This window comes from Notamacropus eugenii, chromosome 6, assembly GCF_028372415.1.
Source record: "Notamacropus eugenii isolate mMacEug1 chromosome 6, mMacEug1.pri_v2, whole genome shotgun sequence".
Lineage (NCBI taxonomy): Eukaryota > Metazoa > Chordata > Mammalia > Diprotodontia > Macropodidae > Notamacropus > Notamacropus eugenii.
Window position 1 is genome coordinate 236,439,058 of NC_092877.1, and position 25,528 is coordinate 236,464,585.

Consider the following 25,528-nt stretch of genomic DNA (forward strand, 5'->3'; position numbering starts at 1 on the left):
TCCTTTGTATTGATAATAATCCATGATGTAAATGTTCATTTCTTGTCTCTTCAAGATGGTAGGATTAAAACCTAGAACTGGCCTAAAAATCTTCCAATCTAATTCTCTCATTTTACATATTTAGTAACATTACATTATAAATTATTTGAGAGTCAATGAGTGTGTGTGTGTGTAGAAAGGGGGAGAAAGAGGCAAGGAGAGAAGGAGAGAGGGATGGAGAGAGAGGGAAGGAAGGAGAGAGGGAAAGAAAGAAAGAGAAAGAGAGAGAGAGGGAGGGAAGGAGGGAAGGAAGGAAAGGGAGAGAGACAAAGAGACAGAGAGAAGGAGAGTTGTTCTTCATTCTCAAAGAGAACCAAAATGACATCACTGTGCTGGGATCAAGGTATAGTGTGTCTACTACCATGCAGTGACTGACTAATCAGAATCATATGAGCTCAGAAGTCTCTACCACAGGTCAGTTACAATATTGTATGTGAACATTTGTAATGGAGATGTTTGTAAATTTGCACACTTTCTGTGCTTTTGAGCTACTGCAATTCTGTTTTGCTCACACAGAATAAATCACCTTCTTTGATGAGGCCATGCCATGCTGGGCAGTCCTGTGACAGTGTCTTCCCACCTCTCACAATCAGTTCCAAAGTTCTTCAGAAAGAATTTGAGAGTCTCCTTGTATTGCTTCTTCTGAACTCTGTGTTAGCATTTGCCTTGTATGATCTATCCATAAAATAATCTTTTAGGATAGCATGCTTTTGGCATTTGAACACCATGGCCAGCCCATCAGAGTTGCACTCACTGTAGTAGAGTTTGATGCTTGGCAGTTCAGATCAAGAAAGGACCTCAGTGTCCACTACCTTATCCTGCCTGGTGATCTTCAGAATCTTCCTAAGACAATTCAAATGGAAGCGATTCAGTTTCCTGGCATGGCACTGGCAGATTGTCCAGATTTCACAAGCATGCAACAATGACGTCAGCACAACAGCTCTGCAGACCTTCAGTTTGGTAGGTAGTCTAATACCTCTTGTCCTTCACACTTGCCTTTGAAACCTCTCAAACACTGAACTAGCTTTGGCAATGTATGAATCAAACTCATCATCTACATGTACATCCCTGGAAAGGATACTGACCAGGAAAGTGAACTTATCAACAGCATTCAAATTTTTTTCCATGTGCTATAACCAATGGTTCCACATATGGATGGTATGGTACTGGCTGGTAGAGAACCTGGGTTTTCTGGGTGTTAATTGTTAAAACAAAATTAGCACAGGCAGTAAAGAATCAATAGATTGTTGTTTTTCACCCTCAAAGTTGGCATTGACTGCACAATAATCAGTGAACAAAAAGTCATACACCAACTCTCCCTCCATTTTGGTCTTGGCTTGCAGCCTTTACAAGTAAAGTAATTTACTGTCAGTGTGGTAGGTGACTATCGTGCTTTTTTCATCTTTGTTGAAGGCATCTAACAACATCACTGAAAACATCATGCCAAAAAGAATAGGAGCAAGCACACAGCCCTGCTTCACTCAATTGGTGAATGGGAAAGAGTAAGAGCGTTGTCAATCATGCAGAACCTATACCAGCATGCCATCATGAAATTGACATACAATAATGATGAACTTCTCCGGGCAACCAAATTTTTTCATAATTTTCCACAAGCCCTTGTGAATGACAGTATTAAAGGCCTTGGTTAGATCAAGGAATCTTATGTACAGACCTCTGTTCTGCTCCTGGTGTTTCTCCTGGAGATCTCCAGTAGCAAATAACATATTGACTGCTCCTCAGCCCTTTCTGAAGCCACGCTGACTCTCAGGTAGATGAGAATCTTCCAGGTGAAGAGCCAGCTTATTAAGGAGGATTGTGGCAAGAATCTTGCCAGCAATGACTAAGAGAGAGATACCCCCTCATCCCATTATTGTCACAGAGCAACCCACTTCCCCTTTTCCACAGGACTTTGAGGTAGATAAAAATGGTGAAATGGTACAAGTCATGTCTTTTGACTCATACATAAGTTGGATTTAATTGAAGCAGAGTTGTATAAAGTCACTGTTCTCACCCTTGCAGAGTCGTTGAAGTCCAGTGGCAAGACAAAAGTCAAGATGGCTGGTGATGGCTTGGGATGCAGTGGATGACCTTGGCATCCTAAATATTTAAACAAGCTCTAGTAATGCTTGCTTCAGTTGTCTTTGTGGCCACTGGAACAAATTGTTCTCATCCGCCTATTTTTCCAGGATATATCTTGACTTACCTGGGTTTGATACCCCCATAACTCACCAATGGGCCTAAAACCCCTAAGTTACCATCAGTCGGGTTTAGCCCATATGCTGAAACAGTTGACTGAGGTATAGCCACTGAGTATGCTACAGCTTCTTGGAGTTACAGGTGAGAGTTGGGTGAATCAATTGTACACCAAAGATAATGAAAAGAAGCCCTCACACTATAGGTATAAGCTTTCCTGAACACTCTAAATTTCAATACACTAAATTGTTTTCATTTCTATATCATTTTGTAACCTTTATAATGTACACAATTTCTAAAACCCCAACCAAGGTACATACAACAGGAAGACTGACCAAGAATTAAGTGTCCAGTCTTTAGAGTATTTGCCCTTCCTGGTGGGATATACAGAGATATACTGATATTCATTGCCTGGTTCAAAGCCAAGAGGTAGAGATCTGCACGTAATTAGAAGGTTTTTCATTATGAGTCGTTCAGTCACAAATGGTCAGAAAATAGCTTCCAAAATTCCACATGTTGAATTAGAATAAAGCACAATAGATCTGTTCACTCTTCGTGGAACCAACCAACAAGGGCAAATGCTAGGAATGGGTATTCTTTGGTTCATATTTCCATTATTCATATAATCAATTGGTCAATCAAATAACAACCCTTTATTAAGTTCTTATTAAGTGCTAATGCTCTGTTAAACACTGGGGATACAAAGAAAAAGTCAACAGTCCTTGCCCTTAAGGAAAGCACATTCTAATGGCATAGATAACATGCATATGTTTGTTATCTACAAACTATACACTGAGAAAATACAAAGTAACTTTAAAAGGGAAGGCACTAGAATGTAGAGATGGGGGAGGGAGAAGCCTCCTACAAAAAGTGACATTTGATCTAAACAAAAAAACCCCAACAACAGAGATCCTAAGAAGTAGAGATGAAGAGTCAGAACACTCCAGACACAGGGAGAGCCAATGCAAAGATGGAAGACAAAGTTTTATGTGTGAGAACCAGCAAGTCAGACAGATTGGAGGAGTTGCACAGTATAAAGTGATGGGAAATATATAAAAAGATGGAATACTTAGGAAGGGGCCAGACTGTGAAATGTTCCAAATGTGAAACAGAGGCATTTAGAATTGATTCTAGAAGGTCCAGGAAGAAACTGTAAGCTTATAGTGGAGGCTTGGGTAGAAAGAAAAAAAGGATCAGTGAAATGGTTAAGAAAGCACTTTGGGAAAATCTCTCTGGCAGATGTATGAAGCATGGATTAGAGCTGGGAGTATAAAGAAGGGGTCATATAGGACGTATTGTGTAGGTAGATACAAGCTTTGGCTTCTGATGGCAAAACTACAGTGAAAGTGAGGAGTCAAAAATGCTAATAAGGGGGGGCGGAGCCAAGATGGCGTAGTAGAAAGACGCACATACACATAGCTCCGAACCCACAACCCATAGAACAACTACAAAGAAGCAACCCACGGCGAATTCTGCACCCAGAGGCCACAGAACATTGGAGCGAGGGAGATTTCTGTTCCAGAGAGACCTGCAAACCTCTCGTAAAAGGTCCTTCGTGCTGCGGACTGGGCGCCGGGACTGGGAGCTGAGTACAGCCCTGCCGTGGCCGCGGCACCGAGAGGAACAGATCCGAGCGGGCTTCAGGGACGGGATCTCCAGCGGCCGCACAAGTACCTCCACCCACAGGTGATGGGGGTCTGTGAGAGAGTCCCTTTGGTGGGTCGAGGGGGGAGTGGGGTGCCCCCATGGCTCGGGCCCCCTCGGGAGACAGAAGCTGAGGGGCAGCGGCAGACCAGGGCTCTCCAAGCAGGCAGGAGCCTGGATCCATTGTTGAAGGTCTGTGCATAAACTCCCTGAGGGAACTGAGCCTGAGAGGCAGCCCTGCCCTCACCTGAGCATCTGAATTTAATCTCACACTGAATAGCAGCCCTGCCCCCGCCCAAAGCCCTGAGGCTGGAAGCAGCATTTGAATCTCAGACCCCAAACACTGGCTGGGAGGATCAGGAGGTGAGGTGGGTGTGAGGAAAATATTCAGAGGTCAAGTCACTGGCTGGGAAAATGCCCAGAAAAGGGAAAAGAAATAAGACTATAGAAGGTTACTTTCTTGGTGAACAGGCATTTCCTCCCTTCCTTTCTGATGAGGAAGAGCAATGCTTACCATCAGGCAAAGACACAGAAATCAAGGCTTCTGTGTCCCAGCCCACTCAATGGGCACAGGCCATGGAAGAGCTCAAAAAGAATTTTGAAAATCAAGTTAGAGAGGTGGAGGAAAAGCTGGGAAGAGAAATGAGAGACATGAAGTCAAAGCATGAACAGCAAATCAGCTCCCTGCTAAAGGAGACCCAAAAAAATGTTGAAGAAAATAACACCTTGAAAACTAGCCTAACTCAATTGGCAAAAGAGGTTCAAAAAGCCAATGAGGAGAAGAATGCTTTCAAAAGCAGAATTAGCCAAATGGAAAAGGAGATACAAAAGCTCACTGAAGAAAATAGTTCTTTCAAAATTAGAATGGAACAGATGGAGGCTAATGACTTTATGAGAAACCAAGAAATCACAAAACAAAACCAAAAGAATGAAAAAATGGAAGATAATGTGAAATATCTCATTGGAAAAACAACTGACCTGGAAAATAGAGCCAGGAGAGACAATTTAAAAATTGTGGGCCTACCTGAAAGCCATGATCAGAAAAAGAGTCTAGACATCATCTTTCATGAAATTATCAATGAAAACTGCCCTGAGATTCTAGAACCAGAGGGCAAAATAAATATTCAAGGAATCCACAGAACACCGCCTGAAAGAGATCCAAAAAGAGAAACTCCTAGGAACATTGTGGCCAAATTCCAGAACTCCCAGGTCAAAGAGAAAATATTGCAAGCAGCTAGAAAGAAACAATTCAAGTATTGTGGAAATACAATCAGGATAACACAAGATATAGCAGCTTCTACATTAAGGGATCGAAGGGCATGGAATAGGATATTCCAGAAGTCAAAGGAACTAGGACTAAAACCAAGAATCACCTACCCAGCAAAACTGAGTATAATACTTCAGGGGAAAAATTGGTCTTTCAATGAAATAGAGGATTTTCAAGCATTCTTGATGAAAAGACCAGAGCTGAAAAGAAAATTTGACTTCCAAACACAAGAATGAAGAGAACCATGAAAAGGTGAACATTAAAGAGAAGTCATAAGGGACTTACTAAAGTTGAACTGTTTACATTCCTACATGGAAAGACAATATTTGTAACTCTTGAAACATTTCAGTATCTGGGTACTGGGTGGGATTACACACACACACATGCACACACGCACACACGCACACACACATAGAGACAGAGTGCACAGAGTGAATTGAAGAGGATGGGATCATATCTTAAAAAAAAATGAAATCAAGCAGTGAGAGAGAAAGATATTGGGAGGAGAAAGGGAGAATTGAATGGGGCAAATTATCTCTCATAAAAGAGGCAAGCAAAAGACTCATTAGTGGAGGGATAAAGAGGGGAGGTGAGAGAAAAACATGAAGTCTACTCTCATCACATTCCACTAAAGGAAAGAATAAAATGCCTACTCATTTTGGTATGAAAACCTATCTTACAATACAGGAAAGTGGAGGATAAGGGGATAAGCAGAGTGGGGGGGGGATGATAGAAGGGAGGGCATGGGGAGGAGAGTGCAATTTGAGGTCAACACTCATGGGGAGGGATAGGATCAAAAGAGAATAGAAGTAATGGGGGACAGGATAGGATGGAGGGAAATAGAGTTTGTCCTATACAACACAACTATTATGGAAGTCATTTGCAAAACTACACAGATTTGGCCTATATTGAATTGCTTGCCCTCCAAAGGGAAGGGGTGGAGAGGGAGGGAGCTAAAGAAGTTGGAACTCAAAGTGTTAGGATCAGCTGTAATGTTCTTACCACTAGGAAATAAGAAATACAGGTAAAGGGGTATAGAAAGCTATCTGGCCCTACAGGACAAAAGAGAAGACAGAGACAAGGGCAGAGAGGGATGATAGAAGAGAGAGCAGATTGGTCATAGGGGCAATTAGAATGCTTGGCGTTTGGGGGGGGAGGGGAGAAAAGGGGAAAAATTTGAAACCCAAAATTTCGTGAAAATGAATGTTAAAAGCTAAATAAAAAAAAGAAAAAAAAGAAAAGAAAAAAAAATGCTAATAAGGTTGTGATCTTGAATGTCTGGAAGGATTGTGATGCCTTCAGAAGGAATAGGGAAACTAAGAAGAGAGAAGGGTTTAGGGGGAAAGGATAATGAATTCTGTTTGAGAACTGTTGTAACTTCTTGAAATAAGTGATGACACATTTCACATTTTATGTTTGCCAATAGAACCTAGTACAGTCTCTGGACACAGTGGACATTCAGGTCATGCTTCTGACCAAATAAACTTAGGCATATATTCTTTACCTCAATAATTGCAATGTACAAAATTATTCTTGACTCGAAATGTGTTATAATTTTAAAGTCTTAGAAATAATTCACTCCACGGCAAATTGTTTAATAATGTTTAAGAAATGACTGACAAAATTTAGCGAAAAATAAGACACATGAATTCACTTTCTGCCTCTGGTACATATTGCTTGTGTGACTCTAGGTAAGTCATTTGATCCCTCAGTACCCCAGGTAACCATGTGAGCCTATAAGTTTAAGAATAGTTGCTGATCTTAGCTGATCTGGGGAGTTCCATATACCTCTGAAATCACTGGAGCATGGGACACAGAGGGAAGGAAGGAGAGAGGGAAAGAGAGAGAGGGAGAGAGAGAGAGAGAAGAGGAAATTTTTAAAAAATGATTACAATACAGCTAGAGATAAAGATATCTCCATCTCTAACCTTCTGTTAACTTCATGGGGTAGGGGATGAGAGGTATGTATAGTAGTACCTCAAGTGACAGCAAATGTCAATTGGCTAAAGTTAACTGCCCCTGAATCCCCTAACTGGGAATGATTGATATACTGGGTACATCAGGGACTACGTCCTACCCCCCTCTGCTCTCAGCAGCTACAGCCAAGAGGTATTTGAATATCCCCTATACAGAAAAAAAATCAGGTCAACATATGTAGCTATTGCTACATTTGACTAATGACATTTTTGGTTCTGTGTGACTAAATCACAACTGGGACTTCTATATTTTGAAAAACTGCCTAAGAAATGAGAAAAACCTAAAATATTGCTGTGGGAAATATAATAGCGGGTTTACTGAATATCTAAGAATGGTCTAGATATAGTTCTTAGACTCTGTGGAGAAGATAGATAGATGTGTGTATGTATGTGTATATTGATACACATATACATACACATATGTATATATATATTACATACATGTATTGTGTATTGTATATTCATATTGTGTTGTGTATTGTGTATTCATATATATGTGTGTATTATATATGTATATATATATACATATATATATATATATACTATAGCAAGTTCATTGGATATCTAAGAATGAGCTAGATGCAATTTTCAGAATATATAGATATATATAAAACACCTTTACCATTTTTTATTAGCCAATCTCCAACTCGCTCTGAAAAAAAAGTAAACATATAACAAAATAGAATCATAACCTTTAACCTTTTTCTCAATCTCATGAGTACGTAGCTCAGGGCAAGGCAGAAGTACAAAGATAAAGGAAAATCTGGGTTCAGTTCAACTTATAACAACACTTGATGCTATTTGACTTTGATCAAGTCATTTCAACCGTCTAATCCCAGATATCCCATGAACATTTTACTCAACATGTCCAAAACTAAGCTCATTATGTTTCTGCTAAAGCCTTCCCCTCTTCCAACTTTCCTGTTATTGATGAAGGCACCACCATCCTCCCAGATCCTCAGGTTTGCAACCTAGGTGTCATCCTCAGCTCATCATTCTTTTTCAGCTGATATCTATACTGCTGCCAGAGCCTATTAATTCTACTTTTATAACAACTTTCATATATGCCCCCTTCTCTCCAAGCTCTCATCACCTCATGCATGAACTATTGCCATAGGCTACTGGCTGTTCTCTCTACATCAAATCTATTGCTACTCCAGTCCATTCTCTTTTCAGCTGCCAAAATGATCTTCCTAAAGCACAAGTCTGACTATGTCAATCCTTATTCATTAAACTCCATTGACTCCCTGTCACCTTCAGAATCAAACATTCAAACATGCTTGACTTTTAAAACCCTTGGTCTGGTCTCTTCCTAACATCTCAGCTTTCTAATACCTTACCTCCACCACCACCACCACCACTGATATACACTCTGTAATCCAGCAACACTAGCCTCATTGCTATTTCTTGCACATATCAATCTGTCTCCTGACTCCACATATTTTGCTGACTGTCCTTAATACTTGGAATTTTCTCTTTCCTTATTTCATCTTTTGGCTTCTCTTTATTCATTCTCTTCAAGAAAAAATTCTATCTTCTACAAAAAAAAAAAAAAAGTTTGCTAATCTTCCTAAAGTCTTGTGCATTCTCTCTGCAATTGTCTTCAGCTTTTTCAGTATACATCTTCTTTGTACATAGTTGCTGGCACACTCTACCCTATAAGACTGTGAGTTCTTTGAGAGCAGGAACTTTTTGATGGGCATTTTTTTAACGTTCCTTTGTATTTCTTTGTAGTAACCTGCAGTGTAGTAAGTGCTTAATAAATGCTTTTTTAAAAAATCTTATTCATTTTAACATTAACATTGTTTTTAGCATTTAACATTTTAACATGTTTACTCTTGACATTTAACATTATTTTCACATAACTTTTTTTTTTTACATTTCCATTTCAAATTCTCCTCCTCCCCTCAGTTCCTTACCCATACATCAAAAAATCAGGCAACACGATAACATGTGAAGTAATGTAAAATATATTGTCATATTAGCCATACTGAAAAAAAAGCAAAAAAAAAAAAACCTAAAAAGTATACTTCAATATTTATTCGGAGTTCATCAATTCAGTTTTTTACACTATGGATCTTTTGGAATTGTCTTGGATCATTGTATTGATTAGAGCACTTTTAATATTTTTTCCAATTGTAATCTCTTCATGACCCACAGTTTAAAAAATGCTAGATTAGAGTAGCTAAGCTTTTCACAGTTGATTATTGTTACAATGTTGCCATTACTGTGTACAATGTTCTCCTGATTTCTGCTCATTTCAACTTTGCATCAATTCATATGTCTTCCAGAGTTTTCTAAGACCATGCCTTCATTATTATTTCAGTATAATAGTATCCCAACAAAATCATATACTATAACTTGTTCAGCCATTCCCCAGTTGATGGGCATCTCCCTGATTTTCAATTCTTTGCCACCATAAGAAAAAAAGCTGCTATAAATATTTTTCTACAAATAGGTCCTTTTGTTTTTCTTTGATCTCTTCAGGATACAGAGGTCTGTAGTGGTATTGCTGGGTCAAAGGGTATGCACAGTTTTATAGTCCTTTAAACATAGTTCCAAATTATTCTCTAGAATGGTTAGATCAGTTCACAACTTCACCAACAATTCATTAGTGTGCCTATTTTTCCTTATCCTTTCCATCATTTTTTCCTGTTATGTTAGCCAATCTGAAAAGTATGAAGTGGTATCCCAGACTTATTTTAATTTGCATTTCTCTAGTCTGTAGTGATCTAGAACATTTGAAACCTGCCTGTTCCTATCCTTTGACCATTTATCAGTTGGGAAATATTTCTTATTTTTATAAATTTAATTCTATTCTTCATAGTTTTATTTTTTTTTTTTATAAAACAGGACTTTATCAGAGAAGTTTTCTGGAAATTCTCCCCTGTACCTATAAGCACCCCGATATACACAGGGGAGCCTGCTATCACAAGTTCTTTGATCTGCTTTTCTAAAGGAAAGGCAGCTTTTGAGATGTTAACAATTACTTTAATCAAGCACATGTACCATTCAGTTAGTTCAGGAAATCAACAGACAGTGGTTCCAAACTGTCTGACATAATCAATACATATATCACAAATCAATAAATAGGTCTGACTGTAGTTGCCAGAGACAGAAGCACCAACATCTAGGTTTTCAAAACCAGGGGGCTACTTAGCCACTTCCTACAGTATTGTCTGGCACACAAATCTTCTTCCAAAAACTAAGCCCCATAGTAAAATCTCACCCTCAGTATATTTATACCTTTTTTAGAGCCAGAGGGCATCCCAACCCTTGAGAACCAGCTCCTCATTAAAGAAAGGTGTGGACCTTCTTACAAATCTTCCCTAATGAAACTCCCCTTAATGGGCAGGCCCATTAATGGGTGGGGAAGTTCTTTAATCACATTAACAATACAAATATACTTATGGTACTCAAAACAAAGTCTAATGTAAGTCTTGTCATCATTTCTCTGATGGCATGGTCTTCTTTGGCAATGAAGGACAAACAGAACAATCTAGTTAAAGAAACTCTTAGTTGATAAAGACAAAATTCAATCAGAGGCACTTGATTATACTAAAAAAAAAAAAAAAAAAACAGCAAAAGATTCTACTTTGCTTGCCCTTACATCCCCTCTCCCAGATTCCTGATAATTTTGGTTACATTGGTTTTATTTGTACAAATAGAAGTTTTCATGTAACTGAAATTATCCAGTTTACTTCTCTTGAAGTCCATAAACTCTTCCTTTATACATGGATCTGAGAAGTAAAATTTTCCATGCTCCCTTAATTTATTTATGAATTGACTCTTTATGTCTAAATCATGTACCCATTTTCACCTTTTCTGGGTATGTGGTATGAAATATTGATCTATACCTAGTTTTTTGCAAAACTGCTTTCCAATTTTCCTAGCAATTTTTGTTAAATGACAAATTTTTACCCTCAATGTTTGGATCTTTGGATTTATAAAATACTAGATTACTGTGAAAATTTAGTACCATGTATTATATACTTAATCTAAATAACAAATGCTTGTTGATTTGACTTAATGAGTTTCCTCAGTTTTAGAATGGAAATAATAATGCCTCTTATGTCTACCTCTTAAGACTTCTTCTTGGTTTCTTTCCATACCTTTTCAGTCTGATTTTCTTTTCCTTGGACATTCTTTTGGTTAGAATAATAGGGGTGGTGATGGGGGAAGTGAATGGGCCTAAATTACTAGGAGCAAAATAGTTTCAGGAGCTAGTCAATTGCTCCTTCCCTTTATTATTCTGTGTCTTTGCTCCATTGTGCCTGGGTATGTAGGTGTGCTGATAGAAAAAGTAAGAATTTGGCAAAATCAGGATTACATCTCTGAATGTTACTGTAGTACTTGATCTCTTGAGGACACAGTGTGTGTGTGTCTGTACACGCACATAACTATGCCTTTCTCTTTTTGGCCACTTATCTCAACTTGTGACTGGCTTGTTACTGTCTCTCTCTGCCTCCCTTTAAACATCTTTTCTCTTTGTCTTCTTAGTCTTTGCTTCTCCATCTCATTTTCTCTCTCTCTTTTCCTTTCCCTCTTCCCCTCTTTCTCTCCCCCTCTGCTCTTCCCCCCAATCTTGCTAATTCAAAATAATATTTACTGTTTAATTTCCTATTTTAGTGTTTTAATGTTTATAAATAATCTTTTAAATATAATTTAATTGAGGTACATATGCCCACAAACAATGTAAGTTACTGAACAATGTCCCCTTCTCTCCATCCTGGTTGAGATGATCAGCCCTGTGGAATTTAAAAAACTATATTTGGGTGTTTATACCTCTATCCTAATCATCAGTTAAGACTTTTAATAGCAATTACACCTTTTTAATAATTTGACAATCCAACTTAGCTTTCCTTAATTCCAACAACTCCATAACCCTACCGCTACTTCACTTTGCACCAACCAATTATTCCCCTAATTTACCCAGCCACCAATCCACTCTATCAATTTCTTTTACCCTATATTTTTTCCACTTAATTTTTCTTACTTATCTTGCCTTGCAAACCACAAACCATCTTCTCTTTTTCCTAATTATCTTTGATCCTGCTTAACTGGAAGACCTATAATAGCAGTTTGGCTCTAAATCTATGTATGATCCTACGATTTTTAACTCTTTTACATCCTTCTTAATTATCTTCAACCTCATTCTTCTTTGGACCAGGAGGAACATATGGACCAAGGTTTGGGTCAAAAAGTTATCTGCCTTTGACCTTTCCTCAGTTTTTCCCCCAAATCAACCACTACTCTATTTCACTAGCCTATGTCCCTCCAAGTAACCTATCTGTTTTCCCTCTCCTTATTCATTTCATCTTTCTTTTCTCTCCCACAGCCACTTCACAAAAGAAACATGAAGTGGAATGAGTTCCATGCCAAATTGTTATTCTTAAAGCACAATTCTGATTGTACCACATTCCTGTTCAAGAAGCTACAGTAGCTCCCTATTACCTCTGTTTGGTGATTTAGCATATTTTACAAGTTAACTATCTTTTCAGACAATTTAAATATTTTACACACACACACACATACACATACACAGACTTTTCATTCTAGACAAACTGTCCTTCTTGTTTGTCCTTGTATATAACATTCCTTCTTCTGATTCTAAGCCTCAGCACAAGCTCCCATCCCACTCCTACTCATGGAATGGTCTCTCCTTACCTCCACTTCTCGGAAACCCTGATTTCCATCAAGACTCATTTAAAGGACTACCATATAGGGGCAGTTAACTGGTACACTGGATACAGCACTGTCCCTGTTGTCAGGAGAACCTGAGTTCAAATCTGGCCTTACATACCATGGGTAGGTCATTTATTCCTTTCCTGTTCCCAAGGGAAAGAGAAAGAGCTACCATTTATGAAAGATTTTTTTCCCTTTTTCTTCCAGATATTAATAGTCCTCAAGTCCTAAGTTGATTCACATTTATTTAATATACATTGTGTACTTTCTTCTCTGTGTGTATGTTCTTTTTAGCCAGTAAAATGTAAATTCCTTGAGGCCAGTGACTTCTTCAAGTCTTTGCATCCATAGTATATACTACAGTAGCTGGCACATGACAAGTCCTTGATGTACATTGAATTTAAATGATTTGTTAATGCAGCATGCATTCTGTGAGTATAAGGCAATGGATATTCGCCTTTTACCTAAGAGAAAATGATGTGATTTCCAAAGTTGGTTGGGGGAGGGGGGCATCCATTGACTGTGATTCTCTCTATAAACAGAAGAATAAGCACCTATACCTATAGGACATTTCCAACGGCATTGCAGTGGTATTGAAAAGCATGGCCTTGTTCACATAATATCCATTTACACACATCAGTGAGACAAGACAGTGGCTTATTACCTGGTATTCATCTATGCATTTACAGAGCTAAGGACCATCTGCTGCACATTCTTATTATTTCCTCCTTGAATACCTTAATAAGCTGTGCCATTGACATCCCATATGTTTGCTGCTAGATTGTAATAACTCCGAAGAGGAAAAACAAAACATATCTGACATTCACTCAAACACAACATAATTTTAACTTATTTGCAAAAATGCAGGTGGCCTTGCCTTGAGGCAGTGTAGGCACAGAAGGCTTGGCCAGAGACTGAAAAAATAAATTAAAAAAGGATCTAGGATGAAGCCCATAGAGTATACAAGACCTTCCAGTTATTTCCGCAGCCCACTTCTAAGTTCTCCTCATTCCTTCATCTCTAAGTTCCTGGTCTTAACTTGGCTGATGGACTTCTATGAGTCTTTGGACCAGTCTATTAAGTGAGAAGCCATTTCACAGCTTGTAAATGATCTTTGACTTGTCCTGGCTTTGGTTTGTAACTGCCTGCTGCTTACCTTCAGGCTTATGCTATTGATGCTTCTGTATGACAGCAAGCTTTCCTTTGACCAAAATTTTAGTTTAAATTCTGAGCTTTTTGACCACTATTCTCCCAAAGCACTTTTGGTCCCAATGGCAAGCATAATTTCACCATGTAACAATGAGCTTGCTCTGAGGTGAAGTGTACGGTAAGCTACCACTCTGCAGCAATTTATAATAATAGCTTACTATTACAACAAAGATGAATCAAATCACGCCCCCTTGTACAGAGAAACTTTTGATGATACTAAGTTGTCCTATAACATTGATATTAATGTTGATAATGAATGCCAAATTTAGGAAGGGATTACATGAACTTTAATTCCAAGGAGTTATTTTACTTGGAGGGAGTAATAATTTTATTCAGCATTGTTAGGTTGATTTTTAAAACTCCGCAGACCCTCAAAAATACTCACTAGCTTTGCAAATCAGCACTCATCCACCAGTTGGCACTGACTAGGATTTAGGTGTCTTTCTACCCACACATTCCTTACTTCATTAATCTGAGAGCTCAGTTTACCAGTCAAAAACCATACTGCTAGCTGTCTCTGCTTAGCCAGGCCCTTCCCTTATAGGACTAATTAACTTAATTTCTGTACAGTTTAGCTCATAGAGGCAAGGTCCCCCTGTGTACACAAATGCAGAGTGAGTTTGAGATAAGTAGTGATAGAAATGTACTCAGCATTTTTATTATAAAATTTTCCCCAAGCACTGAAAGTGTTTTGTAAATTATAACATCTCATCAATCTTCACAACTACAATAACTAGGCAAATTTGGCAGCAAGTACTATACGAACTCTTCAATTCTGTTTCAATGAAGTTAAGATAAAAATGTCATTTTATTTTGACTGCTTTTTCCTATGCTAGGAAACTTTGGGGCAAAACTCAAAATCATTTTAAAAGAATGATGCATTATTTTAAATACATTATAAAAGAATGATACAAGATACATAGCCAGAAAAGAGAAAGAGAAGGGGCTGGGGCAAGGAATAGGGAGTGGGTTGGAAAATGGTTGTGAGACAGTACCAGCTGGAGAATTTAGACCTCAGGTGCAATGCCAGGTAGAAGGCTCTACTCCCACAGTGAAGGCACTGTTCCAAAAGGTCAGAAAACAGACTGGAGCTAAGTGACTTAAGGAAGTAGAAACAGAAAAGATTCCTAGATAGGCTCAAGAACAAGAGGAGGAAATCTGCTTTAAACAGAGTAACTTTAAAAACTAAATTCAGCAGTCTAATGAGTGCAAAGACTATGATTCACACACACACATCTCTTTTGTTTTTTCTTCCTTCTTGAAGGGGATGATGATATTGGGAAGGTGATATCATAACTTGCACATCCTTATATACATACATTGTACTCTGTCTCTGTCTCTCTGTCTCTCTCTGTCTCTCTTTCTGTCTCTGTCTCTGTCTCTCTGTCTCTGTTTCTCTGTCTCTCTGTCTCTGTCACTCTCTGTCTCTGTCTCTGTCTCTCTGTCTCTGTTTCTCTGTCTCTCTGTCTCTGTCACTCTCTGTCTCTGTCTCTGTCTCTGTCTCTGTGTCTGTCTGTCTGTCTGTCTGTCTGTCTGTCTCTCTCTCTCTCTCTCTTTCTCTCTCTCTTTCCCTCTCCCCTCTCCCTTCTTCCCTCACTCCAAAGCTCTCTCCCTTCCTCTCTCAGGATATTTTTACCAGGTACACATCACAGGAGGGGAATCTCCTGAACTAAAGTGTACCTTACCCTGCTGCAATTCAACCTTTTAATGCTAAGTGGCTCTTGTGCGCACCACAGTCACCAATGTCACACCAATTTAAAGAACACTGAACAGATGGAACTTGAAACCTTCAGGTATGGGTTTGGGGAGGAGGAAAACAACATAACTCGACCCACAGGAATTCAGCATCCTAATATCACAAGTGAGTTGCCACCATGCTGAGCAAACTCTGAAAAAATATGCTTCCATTTCAAATGAAAGAGTTCAGTTAATTGCAGAGCTGGCTTCCATCCCATGCCCTTAGGTGCCAGGCTTGGTTTATGAAACTGACTCAGGATTTTTTGTTGTTCCTCTTGTCTGTTTGCTTGTTTGTTTTTTCTTTATCTGCAAACCTCAGGACTTGGACCCAGGAGAGACACCTTCCTGTCAGGATGCATGGGATTAGCAGCTAGCTCCTCTCATTCAACAGTGACATCTGCTGCTTTTAAGACAGAACTGCTAAAGCTATAAAGTAGTCAAAGACCAGGACTAACTTTGCTGGCTTTAGGAAACCTTCCTAACAGAAGTGGAGAAAAAGGCTTATGTTACTACAGAGGAAGCAGTTTAGATGGAGGGAAAAGGAAGGAAGGGGAGTGGAAAGGAAAGGTCTTTAATAGCCTGAAAATTATGAATTTGAAAAACTTCCCTCCTAAAGATTGTGGATTCTTTACCCAACACCTTTCTATATTTAACTTGAAACTAGATTGTTAATAATGTGCAGATGTGCATATGTTTTTGGTTTTTTATTTACATTTGTATATATACACCTATATGTGTACATAGTCACAGAAAGAGACAGCAGCAACATAGTAATGTAGATAGAGAGCTGGGCTTGGAGCCAGGAAACCTAAGCTCATGGATTCTGACATACACACTGGCTTCATGGCTCTAGACTGGTCACTGAAACTTTTAGTACTCTAGGAATCTGGGCAGCTCTCTCATACTGAAAGTTTTAGAGGAGATAATCTACTAGGATTCGTAGAGGGCATTTTTCCACCCAGAATTCCATTGTAAATACTATGTCAGGGGTTATTAGACTTTTTTTGTATCCTGATTCACTGTGGCATTGTTAAAGCCTATGGTTTTTATCTCAGAATGTTTGTAAATGCATAAAATAACGTATATGAGATTACAAAAGGAAATCAATTATATTGAAATACAGTTATATTTTTCTTTTTTTTTCTTTTTTTCTTTTTCATTTTTAACACAGTTCATATCACATGAAACAATTCCAACTTTTGGTCAGGCGATACTTCTTTTAAAGCATTTACTATATAGACCACAAACGGATTTTTTTTTTTTTTAACATTAACCAACTGAGACACAGGTAATAACTATGTATGCTAACTTCACAAGCCCTTGACCTAATTGTCTCCACACTATTACTAAGAATTAAAGGACCCTAACTTATTGTTGTTGGTCTAAAGTCTTATGCCTAATAGCTTAATTTTAGACTTAAACTCGGATGTTCCCCTACCAACAATCTAAAATTTAATAGATCTGGTATTAAGCTTACAAACCTTTTGACCTTTGCCACTAAGAGTAGGGACATAGCAGGGAAACAATATCTCCCCAACTTCATGTCAATTCTAGGCAGAAGTGGATTGTCAACTTGCATTCAGTCAGGCTTAAAGTCTGTCAGGTGTCAGTGGGAAAATTGAGTCAGGAGAATCCTCCCTCAGCCCAGGATGAACAGCCGCTCTCCCACTCTTCCCATGAGATCACCTTTTACAGTTCATACCACCATCTCACAAGCTTCCTGGCATCACGGATTGGAGGCTCAGACTGCCTTTCTTGCTATCTATACCTGGAGTTAGACTCAGAAGAACAGTCAGTTAATAGTCCCATAGTATCTTAAAATAGCAAGTTCCAATAGCCGGGTTTCACATATGACTATAATTTCACATTTAAGGAACATCTTTTGAGGCAAGTCTTAAGTGGCTTACATGCCTTTCTATACATGTTCTAGTTCCTGATTGACTAACAATCATAAAATCAAATTTACCATCAATGACAAATTTTACTCGAAGTTATCTACGTATAGGAAACTTAGACTAAAATTCTTTTCCCCAAATTAAGATGCCTCTGATTTAGTCTCAGTAATTAATTCAGTCAATTAATTGCTTTTACATCACTTCTCAACATGTCCAATTTTTCTCCCCATCTCTTCCCTCCTCCCACCCCCTAATACCTTGTATTCTGATTACTCCTTCCCTCAATGTACCCTACCTTCTATCACATCCCACCCTTCCCTTATCCCCATCTTCTCTCTTTTCTTGTAGGGCAAGATAAATTTCTATACCCCAGTACCTGTGTTTCTTATTTCCTGGTTATATGCAATAATAATTCTCAACATTTGTTTCTAATACTTTGAATTCCAACTTCTCTCCCTCCCTCCCTCCCTCCCCATTCCCACTGAGAAGTCAAGCAATTCAATACAGACTAAATATGTGTTGTTTTGCAAAAGACTTCCAAAATAATCATGTTGTGTAACACTAATTATGTTGTCCTCTATCCTACTCTATCTCCCCTTATTTATTTATTTCCTCATTTGACCTTGTCCCTTCCCAAAAGCGTTTATTTCTGCTTACTCCCTTCTCCCATTTGCTCTCCCTTCTATCATCCCCCTCACCCCACTTGTTGCCTCCTCCCCTATTTTCCTGTAGTGTAAAATAGATTTTCATACCAAATTTAGTGAGCATGTTATTCCCTCCTTAAGCCATAAGTGAAGAGAGTAAGTTTCACTTTTCCCCGCTCCCCTTCTCCCTTTTCTCCTCCATTGAATAAGATTTTTTTTATTTCTTTTATGAGTTATAGCCTGCCCCATTCCATTTCTCCCTTTCTCCTCCCAGCATTTTCCTCCTTTACCCCTTAATTTTTATTTTATTATTTTTTTGTGGATATCAGCTCTTCTGATTCAACTCAACCTGTGCTCTCTGTCTTTATATGTGTGTGTATATGTGTGTGTATATGTATAATTCCTCCACCTACCCAAATACTGAGAAAAGTCTCAAGAATTATAAATAATATCTTTTCATGTAGGAATGTAAATAGTTCAGTTTTAGAAAGTCTTTTATGATTTCTCTTTCCTGTTTACCTTTTCATGCTTCTCTTGATTCTTGTGTTTGAAAGTCAAATTTTCTCTTCAGTTCTGATCTTTTCATCATGAATGCTTGAAAGTCCTCTATATCGTTGAATGAGCATTTATTGCCTTGAAGTATTATACTCAGTTTTGCTAGGTAGATGATTCTTAGTTTTAATCCCAGTTCCTTTGACTTCTGGAATAAGAAGCCTCAATTCACCTCAAATGATCTTTGTACAGAAATTCCCTATGAATTTGGTAGTATTCTTTACTGCCCTTAATATCTGAAATATGAAAGGGAGGGGAAAGGAAGGGGCAAATGTTTATATAATGTCTTCTATGTGTCAAGCACTGTGCTAAACACTTTTTATAAATATTATCTCATTTGATCCTCACAACGACCCTATTGGGGTATGTACTAATATAATTCTCATTTTGCAGTTGAGGAAACTGAGTCAGAGGTTAAGTGACTTGCCCCAGGTCACATAGCTAAGGACAGATTTGCATTGTGGTCTTCTTGACTCTAGGCCCAGCCTCAATCCACTCTGCCACTAGTGTCTTCAAATACTGAGAAATTCAATGGAATTTCCCTCCCCAACCCTACCTCCCCCACCCATTAAAGTTTATCGAATTGAGAAAGCAACATGATCTGACCTGTGCTTTAGGAAAATCACTATAGTAACTGAAAGGAGGATAACTGGTTGGAGTGAGGAAAAGCTTGAGGTAGGCAGATACACCAAGCAGGCTATTGCAATAATCCAGGCATGTGGTGACGAAGGTCAGTATTAGAGTAGTGCAGCATCAGAGGAGAGAAGGGGGCATATTAAAGAAATGCTGCAAAGGTTGGGTTGAGGCAAAGAACTGCTTTGTGGAATGAGACTCCTCTGTTTCCACAAGAAGGCTGGGGCAAGAGGGAAGGGTAGGATGGTTTTTGAATTAGAGATAATCACCCAGTTGGAGACACACATCCAACAAGAGAGATAGACCCAGATTTGAGGAAGAAAACAGCTGAAGGGATTGTAAGCTCAAGGATTGTGAGATCTGGTAGCAGGGAAGAAACTCATAGATTCAAGAGAAAACTGGGCCTGGCTCCCAGGAGGCACACTGCAGAGAGACTCAACTAAGAGCTTTGGCTAGCACCTATGTTGCAGTGCTGGAAGAGGGAGAAGGTAAAGCAGAGTAGCAACACTTCTGAGAAAAGACTATGAAGCCCCTTTTAATTCCACTAGAGTTGCCTTGCCCACATATATCCTCTAAATACTTACTTTACTTGCAGAACAGCCTAAATTGTGTCCATTATTCAGACTGATGACTTTTTATTTGTGGGATATTGTGTCCCAGGTTTATTGGGGAGAATGTCCCATGGCTATATTTATTACTATTCCATCTTATTGGAAATATCTTTGCTTTGAACTAATAATGTGTACTGCTTGACTATTAAGGATCAATGTCCCAGTGCAGGGCTATGAGCAATAGTTTAAGAGTATGTATCCCAAGGAGTACCCTTGATCCCAAGTAAGTGAATCTAATCTATAAATCTATGAATGTGACTTAAAAAAGATATGTAAAATATTCAACTAAGTTGTTATTGGTATTTTACTAGCTTGGGTGAGCAACTGCATAGTGAGAATACATCACTGTGATGTGGAAAAAATGAATGGAGAGAGAAAGGAATAAAGAGACAGAGAGAGAGAAAGAGAGAGACAGAAACAGAGAGACATAGAGAGAGAGACAGAGACAGAGAGACACAGAGAGAGAGACATAGAGAGAGAGACAGAGAGACACAGAGAGAGAGACAGAGAGACATAGAGTCATAGAGAGACAGAGAGAAAGACAGAGAGAGAGACATAGAGAGAGACAGAGATACAGAGAGACAGAGAGAGAGAGACAGAGAGATAGAGACATACAGAGAGAAAAAGAGGGAGAGAGTGAGAGAGAGAAAGCAGCATGGGAAGGGAAGAGGAATAGAGATGAAAAGTGACAGATATAGATACAGAGATGTTTCCTGGGAAGCACCATTAGTTTGACGTCTTCTCTATAAAGGTAATAACTGTAAAACATCTAGCACAGTAGCTGGCATATAGTAAGCACTATATAAATGCTAAGTGCTGCAAGCTATTAGCATTATTACTATTGTTAGAAGCGGCCAGTTTCCAGTGCTTTTGCTACCCTTAATTTTACCCTGCAATTATTTGGAATGTATTTTGCATGTAATTATTTATGAACATGCGTTTCCTCTGATGGACAAAGGGCTTTTTAACTTTTGCCTTTGCATCCCCACAGAAGGTAATTGGCTGCACAGTTCACCTAGGGCCATATCCCAGGTGCTACCCTTCAGGGTATGTGATTTCTCCTCTTAAATCATATGTTTCCTTTCTCTTCACTGAGTCCTCACTCAGAGCCAGCCACCCAATTATCCTGCTCTGATCTGACCTCTGAGGCATTCACCAGATCTCCTGCCCCTCCTTCGTTGGTGTCCTGCTCCTGTCCATGGGAAGACTTCTTATTGGGATGCCTATGATTTATTGTCTGTTTCCCCGTATACTAAGAGGATGCATTTTCCTGGAGAAATGGATATTCAGGCAGAATAAGGCAGAGAGAACAGTAGCAGAAAAAGCAACTTATTGTTTTTTTATTGGCAACCAATTCCCCTTTCCTTTCCCTATTTCTTCATACCGATCCAGCCTTAGCCTTCCTCTGGGCACTATCTTCTTCTTCGTCACTTTCCATTGCAACATCATACCCTCCTTTGTTCTGGTGTTGTAGAAAGATCACTGTATTTAGAATTAGAGGGCATAAGGTCATTCTCTAGCCTCCCCAGTATTTTCAGTACCTGGCTTAATCTTCTCTATCCATCCTCACTTCTGAAATCTTCGTTTCCCATGAACTCTGTCTTTGGTATATCTCAGCCATGTTATAGTAAGTAGTCAGTATACTTGAGGGCCATCACCCTTGTTCCATTGTCAGTTTCCCTTAGCTCAACCAACTTTGTCAGAGTTCCAAGTTATGATTTTGCTTAGAAGTCTCAAGGCCTCCGGAGGAACAAAAACAACCAGAATATTATTTTTTATTTCAACGTATACTACCACATGGCATGAGGCTTAGGTTACCTTCTATAAGCACATTGGTAAAACTTCATGATTTCAAAGATATGCTTAGGATTTCCACTTGTGGGATTTTTTAAAGATAGTGTTATAAGATAGCCTTCATCTTAAAAATAGTACAAATTCCAAATTTTGGAATAGATACTTAATACAAAAACATTTTTTCCTCTCTCTGATAAATGGCTGTGGAAGGTAGGGTTGAAAACTGTCCATTTCTTAGTCTCAACTCTCTGTCATTCTTTTTATCTAGTTTTTTGTTTTCCTTCTACTGTCAGCCAACTCAAGGAGTTATCAAAAACTAGATGAACTGGCTTGAAAGGATACTTTAGAGGAACAAGGCCTTTATGAAAGACCTTAGACTTTCCTTTAATTTAATAAACTAGTAGAAATAAAGGAAGTATACCTGATGTGGTAACCTTCTGATCTATTGCCAGAATTGCATTATAGACATTCACAATTTATACACTCTGACTTGTAAGAGTAATACCTATTTTCACATAACCTGAAAATTCTAAATTGTTAACAGCTTCTTGAAACTGCACCTTACTGATATGGTACTGTTAGTGATTTCATTGGATATTAGTTGTTTTATCATAGAATCATAGAACTTGGAGCTGTATGGAACCTTACAGGTCATGCAGTTTAACCTGTTACACAGTGAGGTAATGGTAAGGGATTTGAAAATAAAACTTTCTAAGTGCTCTTCGGGCAGCAGACTCATCGCCCAGTTTTTGAGATTTATTTTTTAAGAAAAAAATCACATTCCAACTTGATTAAAAGCAATAGAAAAAAATATGTTCATTTGCCAGACAAATCATATTTTTAAGCTCTATCATAAAGTTCATAATGTAACATTATAACAGCTACTTAGTCCTTATAAGTGACATGGGTGTTGTTTTCTATTTATGAACTCTTCAATATAACTTTCATTTATGATTCAATCTTGAGTGATTGGTTTCTCCTATTCAATTTGACCTAGCTCTGGAGAAAATAGAAAATGTGCACGTACAAATAAAATAATCTGGTGGGAATTCAAGATCTCAAAGACAGGGCTGAATGCATACATATACACATATGTATATATGTACGTATATGCATCCATCAACTTACCTTTGAGTTCTTGAATTCCCACTAGATCATTTGAAAAACATCTTTCCCTAATAGATGGATGACACAAGTTTCTAAACATGAAATCATGCTGAATGGAATTTATGTGCTTTATCTTCAGTCAAGATAGATTTTTTTTTTCAAAAGTTGGGTCTTAGTTTTAAATTGAGGTATAGAACAACCCTGCCTCATCCAAAGCTCTATTCTTTTGGACATTTTCTTCTAGTGCTATATGTTAATTACTTTTACTATTCCTACCCAATTTTTTCCTTCAGTCATGCACAGACTCTGACCACCTATATATCAAAGAGAGCTTTCCAGCATTGCATCAAAGTTCTTGGCATTAAGTGCTTCATTTGCCCATGAAATGAAAACTTGTGCTTCTATAAGAATAACAATAAAATTGTTCAACTCTGCCTGCCAATTCTGATTTTCTGACAGCGTTCTCTGGGGGGACCTCTAATGTAGCCAAGAATTTCTTTTTTAGTAGGGGGTAGGGAAGGAAGTGGTTCTTGTTAGCTCAACATTTTCAGAAACAAGTGCCTAAAAAGTATGATTTCTAATATGTCTAGTGACTGTTTTATGAAAAGTAGAAAGCCTTTCTTTTACAACATATTCTATCCTAATTTTTTACTATTGTCAGAAATAAAAAATGAAAAGGCTTAACATTCTTAAGTTATCTTGTTGGAGTACTCTCTATAGGGAAACCCTAAACCAAGTTGTACAATCCCTGGTAGGAAACATTGGTAGCAGCAGGGATAACAGTGCTGGATGCCAGGTGTTCTCTTATTTATTCATAGCTCCCATTGAGTAAGCCCTAGGATAGTTTAGGAAAATCTTCATTCACTGTTTTTAAAATAGTGATATAGGATTGTTACAAAGCAACCAGCTCTAAGAGGTAAGATATTTTTCCATGCTGAGAAAATTGTTTTTTTAATTTCATTTATTTTTGCTTATTCAATTTCAAATTACCTATTGAGAAAGAGCTACTCTAGTTAAAAACTAGTATAAAGTTAGGTAAATTTAGAAACAGTAAATCCTTCAGAACACTGGGATGCCATGTGGCAATTTATTTCTATGTTCTGACTTCCTCAGAAAAGATACAATAATGTTGTACAAACAGTAAAGGTAGGGATAAAAAATGTGTCTGAAATAGATAATGCATTTCCATATACACATCAGAGGGGGAAAACACCACAATCCTATTAGAGAAACTCTCTGGGAATCAAATCCACAACAACTGATCAAAAAAATTGTGTCAGCAACATTCTGTGATCAACAATATCAATGGTGACTGGTAAATGAAATCCATTAGTAGGATGAGTTGTTATTCATCGCTCACAGAAAAAAATCATTCTCATGTACATGTACGTATACATTTGTACACATTTATGCATACACAAATATACACATATAACATACATACATATACATACATACATACACATCAACAGTCCCATGCTAAGCATACGAGCTAACCGTTGAAGACAACAGTTTCTTTATGGTCTAAGAAATTCTCTGCTATGTCTGTGATCATACCAGGAAGCATGAACCAATCATGAACTAGATTTCAATGATATCCCAGATGCCCATTACATGTGATCATCGTTGTGAGAAGGCAGTAACTTGTCTTCCAAAAGACTTCATCTGGTATTGTCTAGGATTTGGGGTATTCTAGTTATCATCTAAAATGCTTAATAGAAACTATGTCTATCATATTTAAGTTGTGAGTGTTCAAATAATTAAAGTGCAATAAAACAGACATCATTAAAATTATACTGAACATAAATACTCCTTGATGATTCATAAGACATTTCAAGATCTTCATTGCTTGAATGTCAATAATATAAACATCAATTATGCCATCATAGATTTGTAAACATGCTGATTAATAGGAAGTTATAGTTAATAGAATACTGGATGCCGATTAAAAATAGTTTGCCATATACAGATGTAAAATTAAAAATATTATTTAAAAAGAAGTTTGAGTTACAGATTGCTGACATATACTAATTCACTTTCTATTTTCTATGTTTTTATAATATCCCCCAAAAGACCTCAGAAGTAATGTAGTTATTTTGGGATACATTTGGAATAAACTGGCTTACATGAAATTAACCAAAACTCATAACCTTCAGATTGCATTAAAAAAAAAAAAGCAGGCACAAACAGATATGCACATAAATTTTAGATAGCCCAAAGTAGGTTTATACATAATGGCTATGTCTTCAAATTATTACAGATGAAGATTCAATTCACCATAACAAATATTTAGGTATTGTGCTAGCTGCTGAAGTCTATACAAAGATGAATAAGATATAATCCTAATATGCAAATATGTTTTACATGATTTCACAAGTATAATTGATGTCCTATTGCCTGCCTTCTCAATGGAAGGGGGAAGAAGGAGGGAGGGAGAAAATTTGGAAGTCAAAATTTTTAAATATTATTTTATTTTCCCCAATTACATGTAAAAATAATTTTTTACGTTTTGAGTTTCAAATCCTATTGCTTTTTCCCTTTC

The 25,528-nt window shown here is 37.9% G+C and overlaps 1 protein-coding gene across 4 annotated transcripts in view; it reads right to left on the reverse strand.

The window, feature by feature from the left end:
* Positions 1–25,528, reverse strand: part of GPC5 (glypican 5) — a 2,038,323-nt gene that overhangs the window by 1,268,407 nt on the left and 744,388 nt on the right. The window contains exon 7 of one of the 4 annotated variants that reach the window (XM_072622125.1): positions 18,618–21,567. The exons of the other annotated variants lie outside the window; for them this stretch is intronic. Within the exon in view, the coding sequence (XP_072478226.1) occupies positions 21,565–21,567 (3 nt within the window). The 3' untranslated portion in view covers positions 18,618–21,564. Of the gene's footprint in view, positions 1–18,617; positions 21,568–25,528 lie in introns of those variants that run through there. 4 annotated transcript variants of the gene reach the window in all.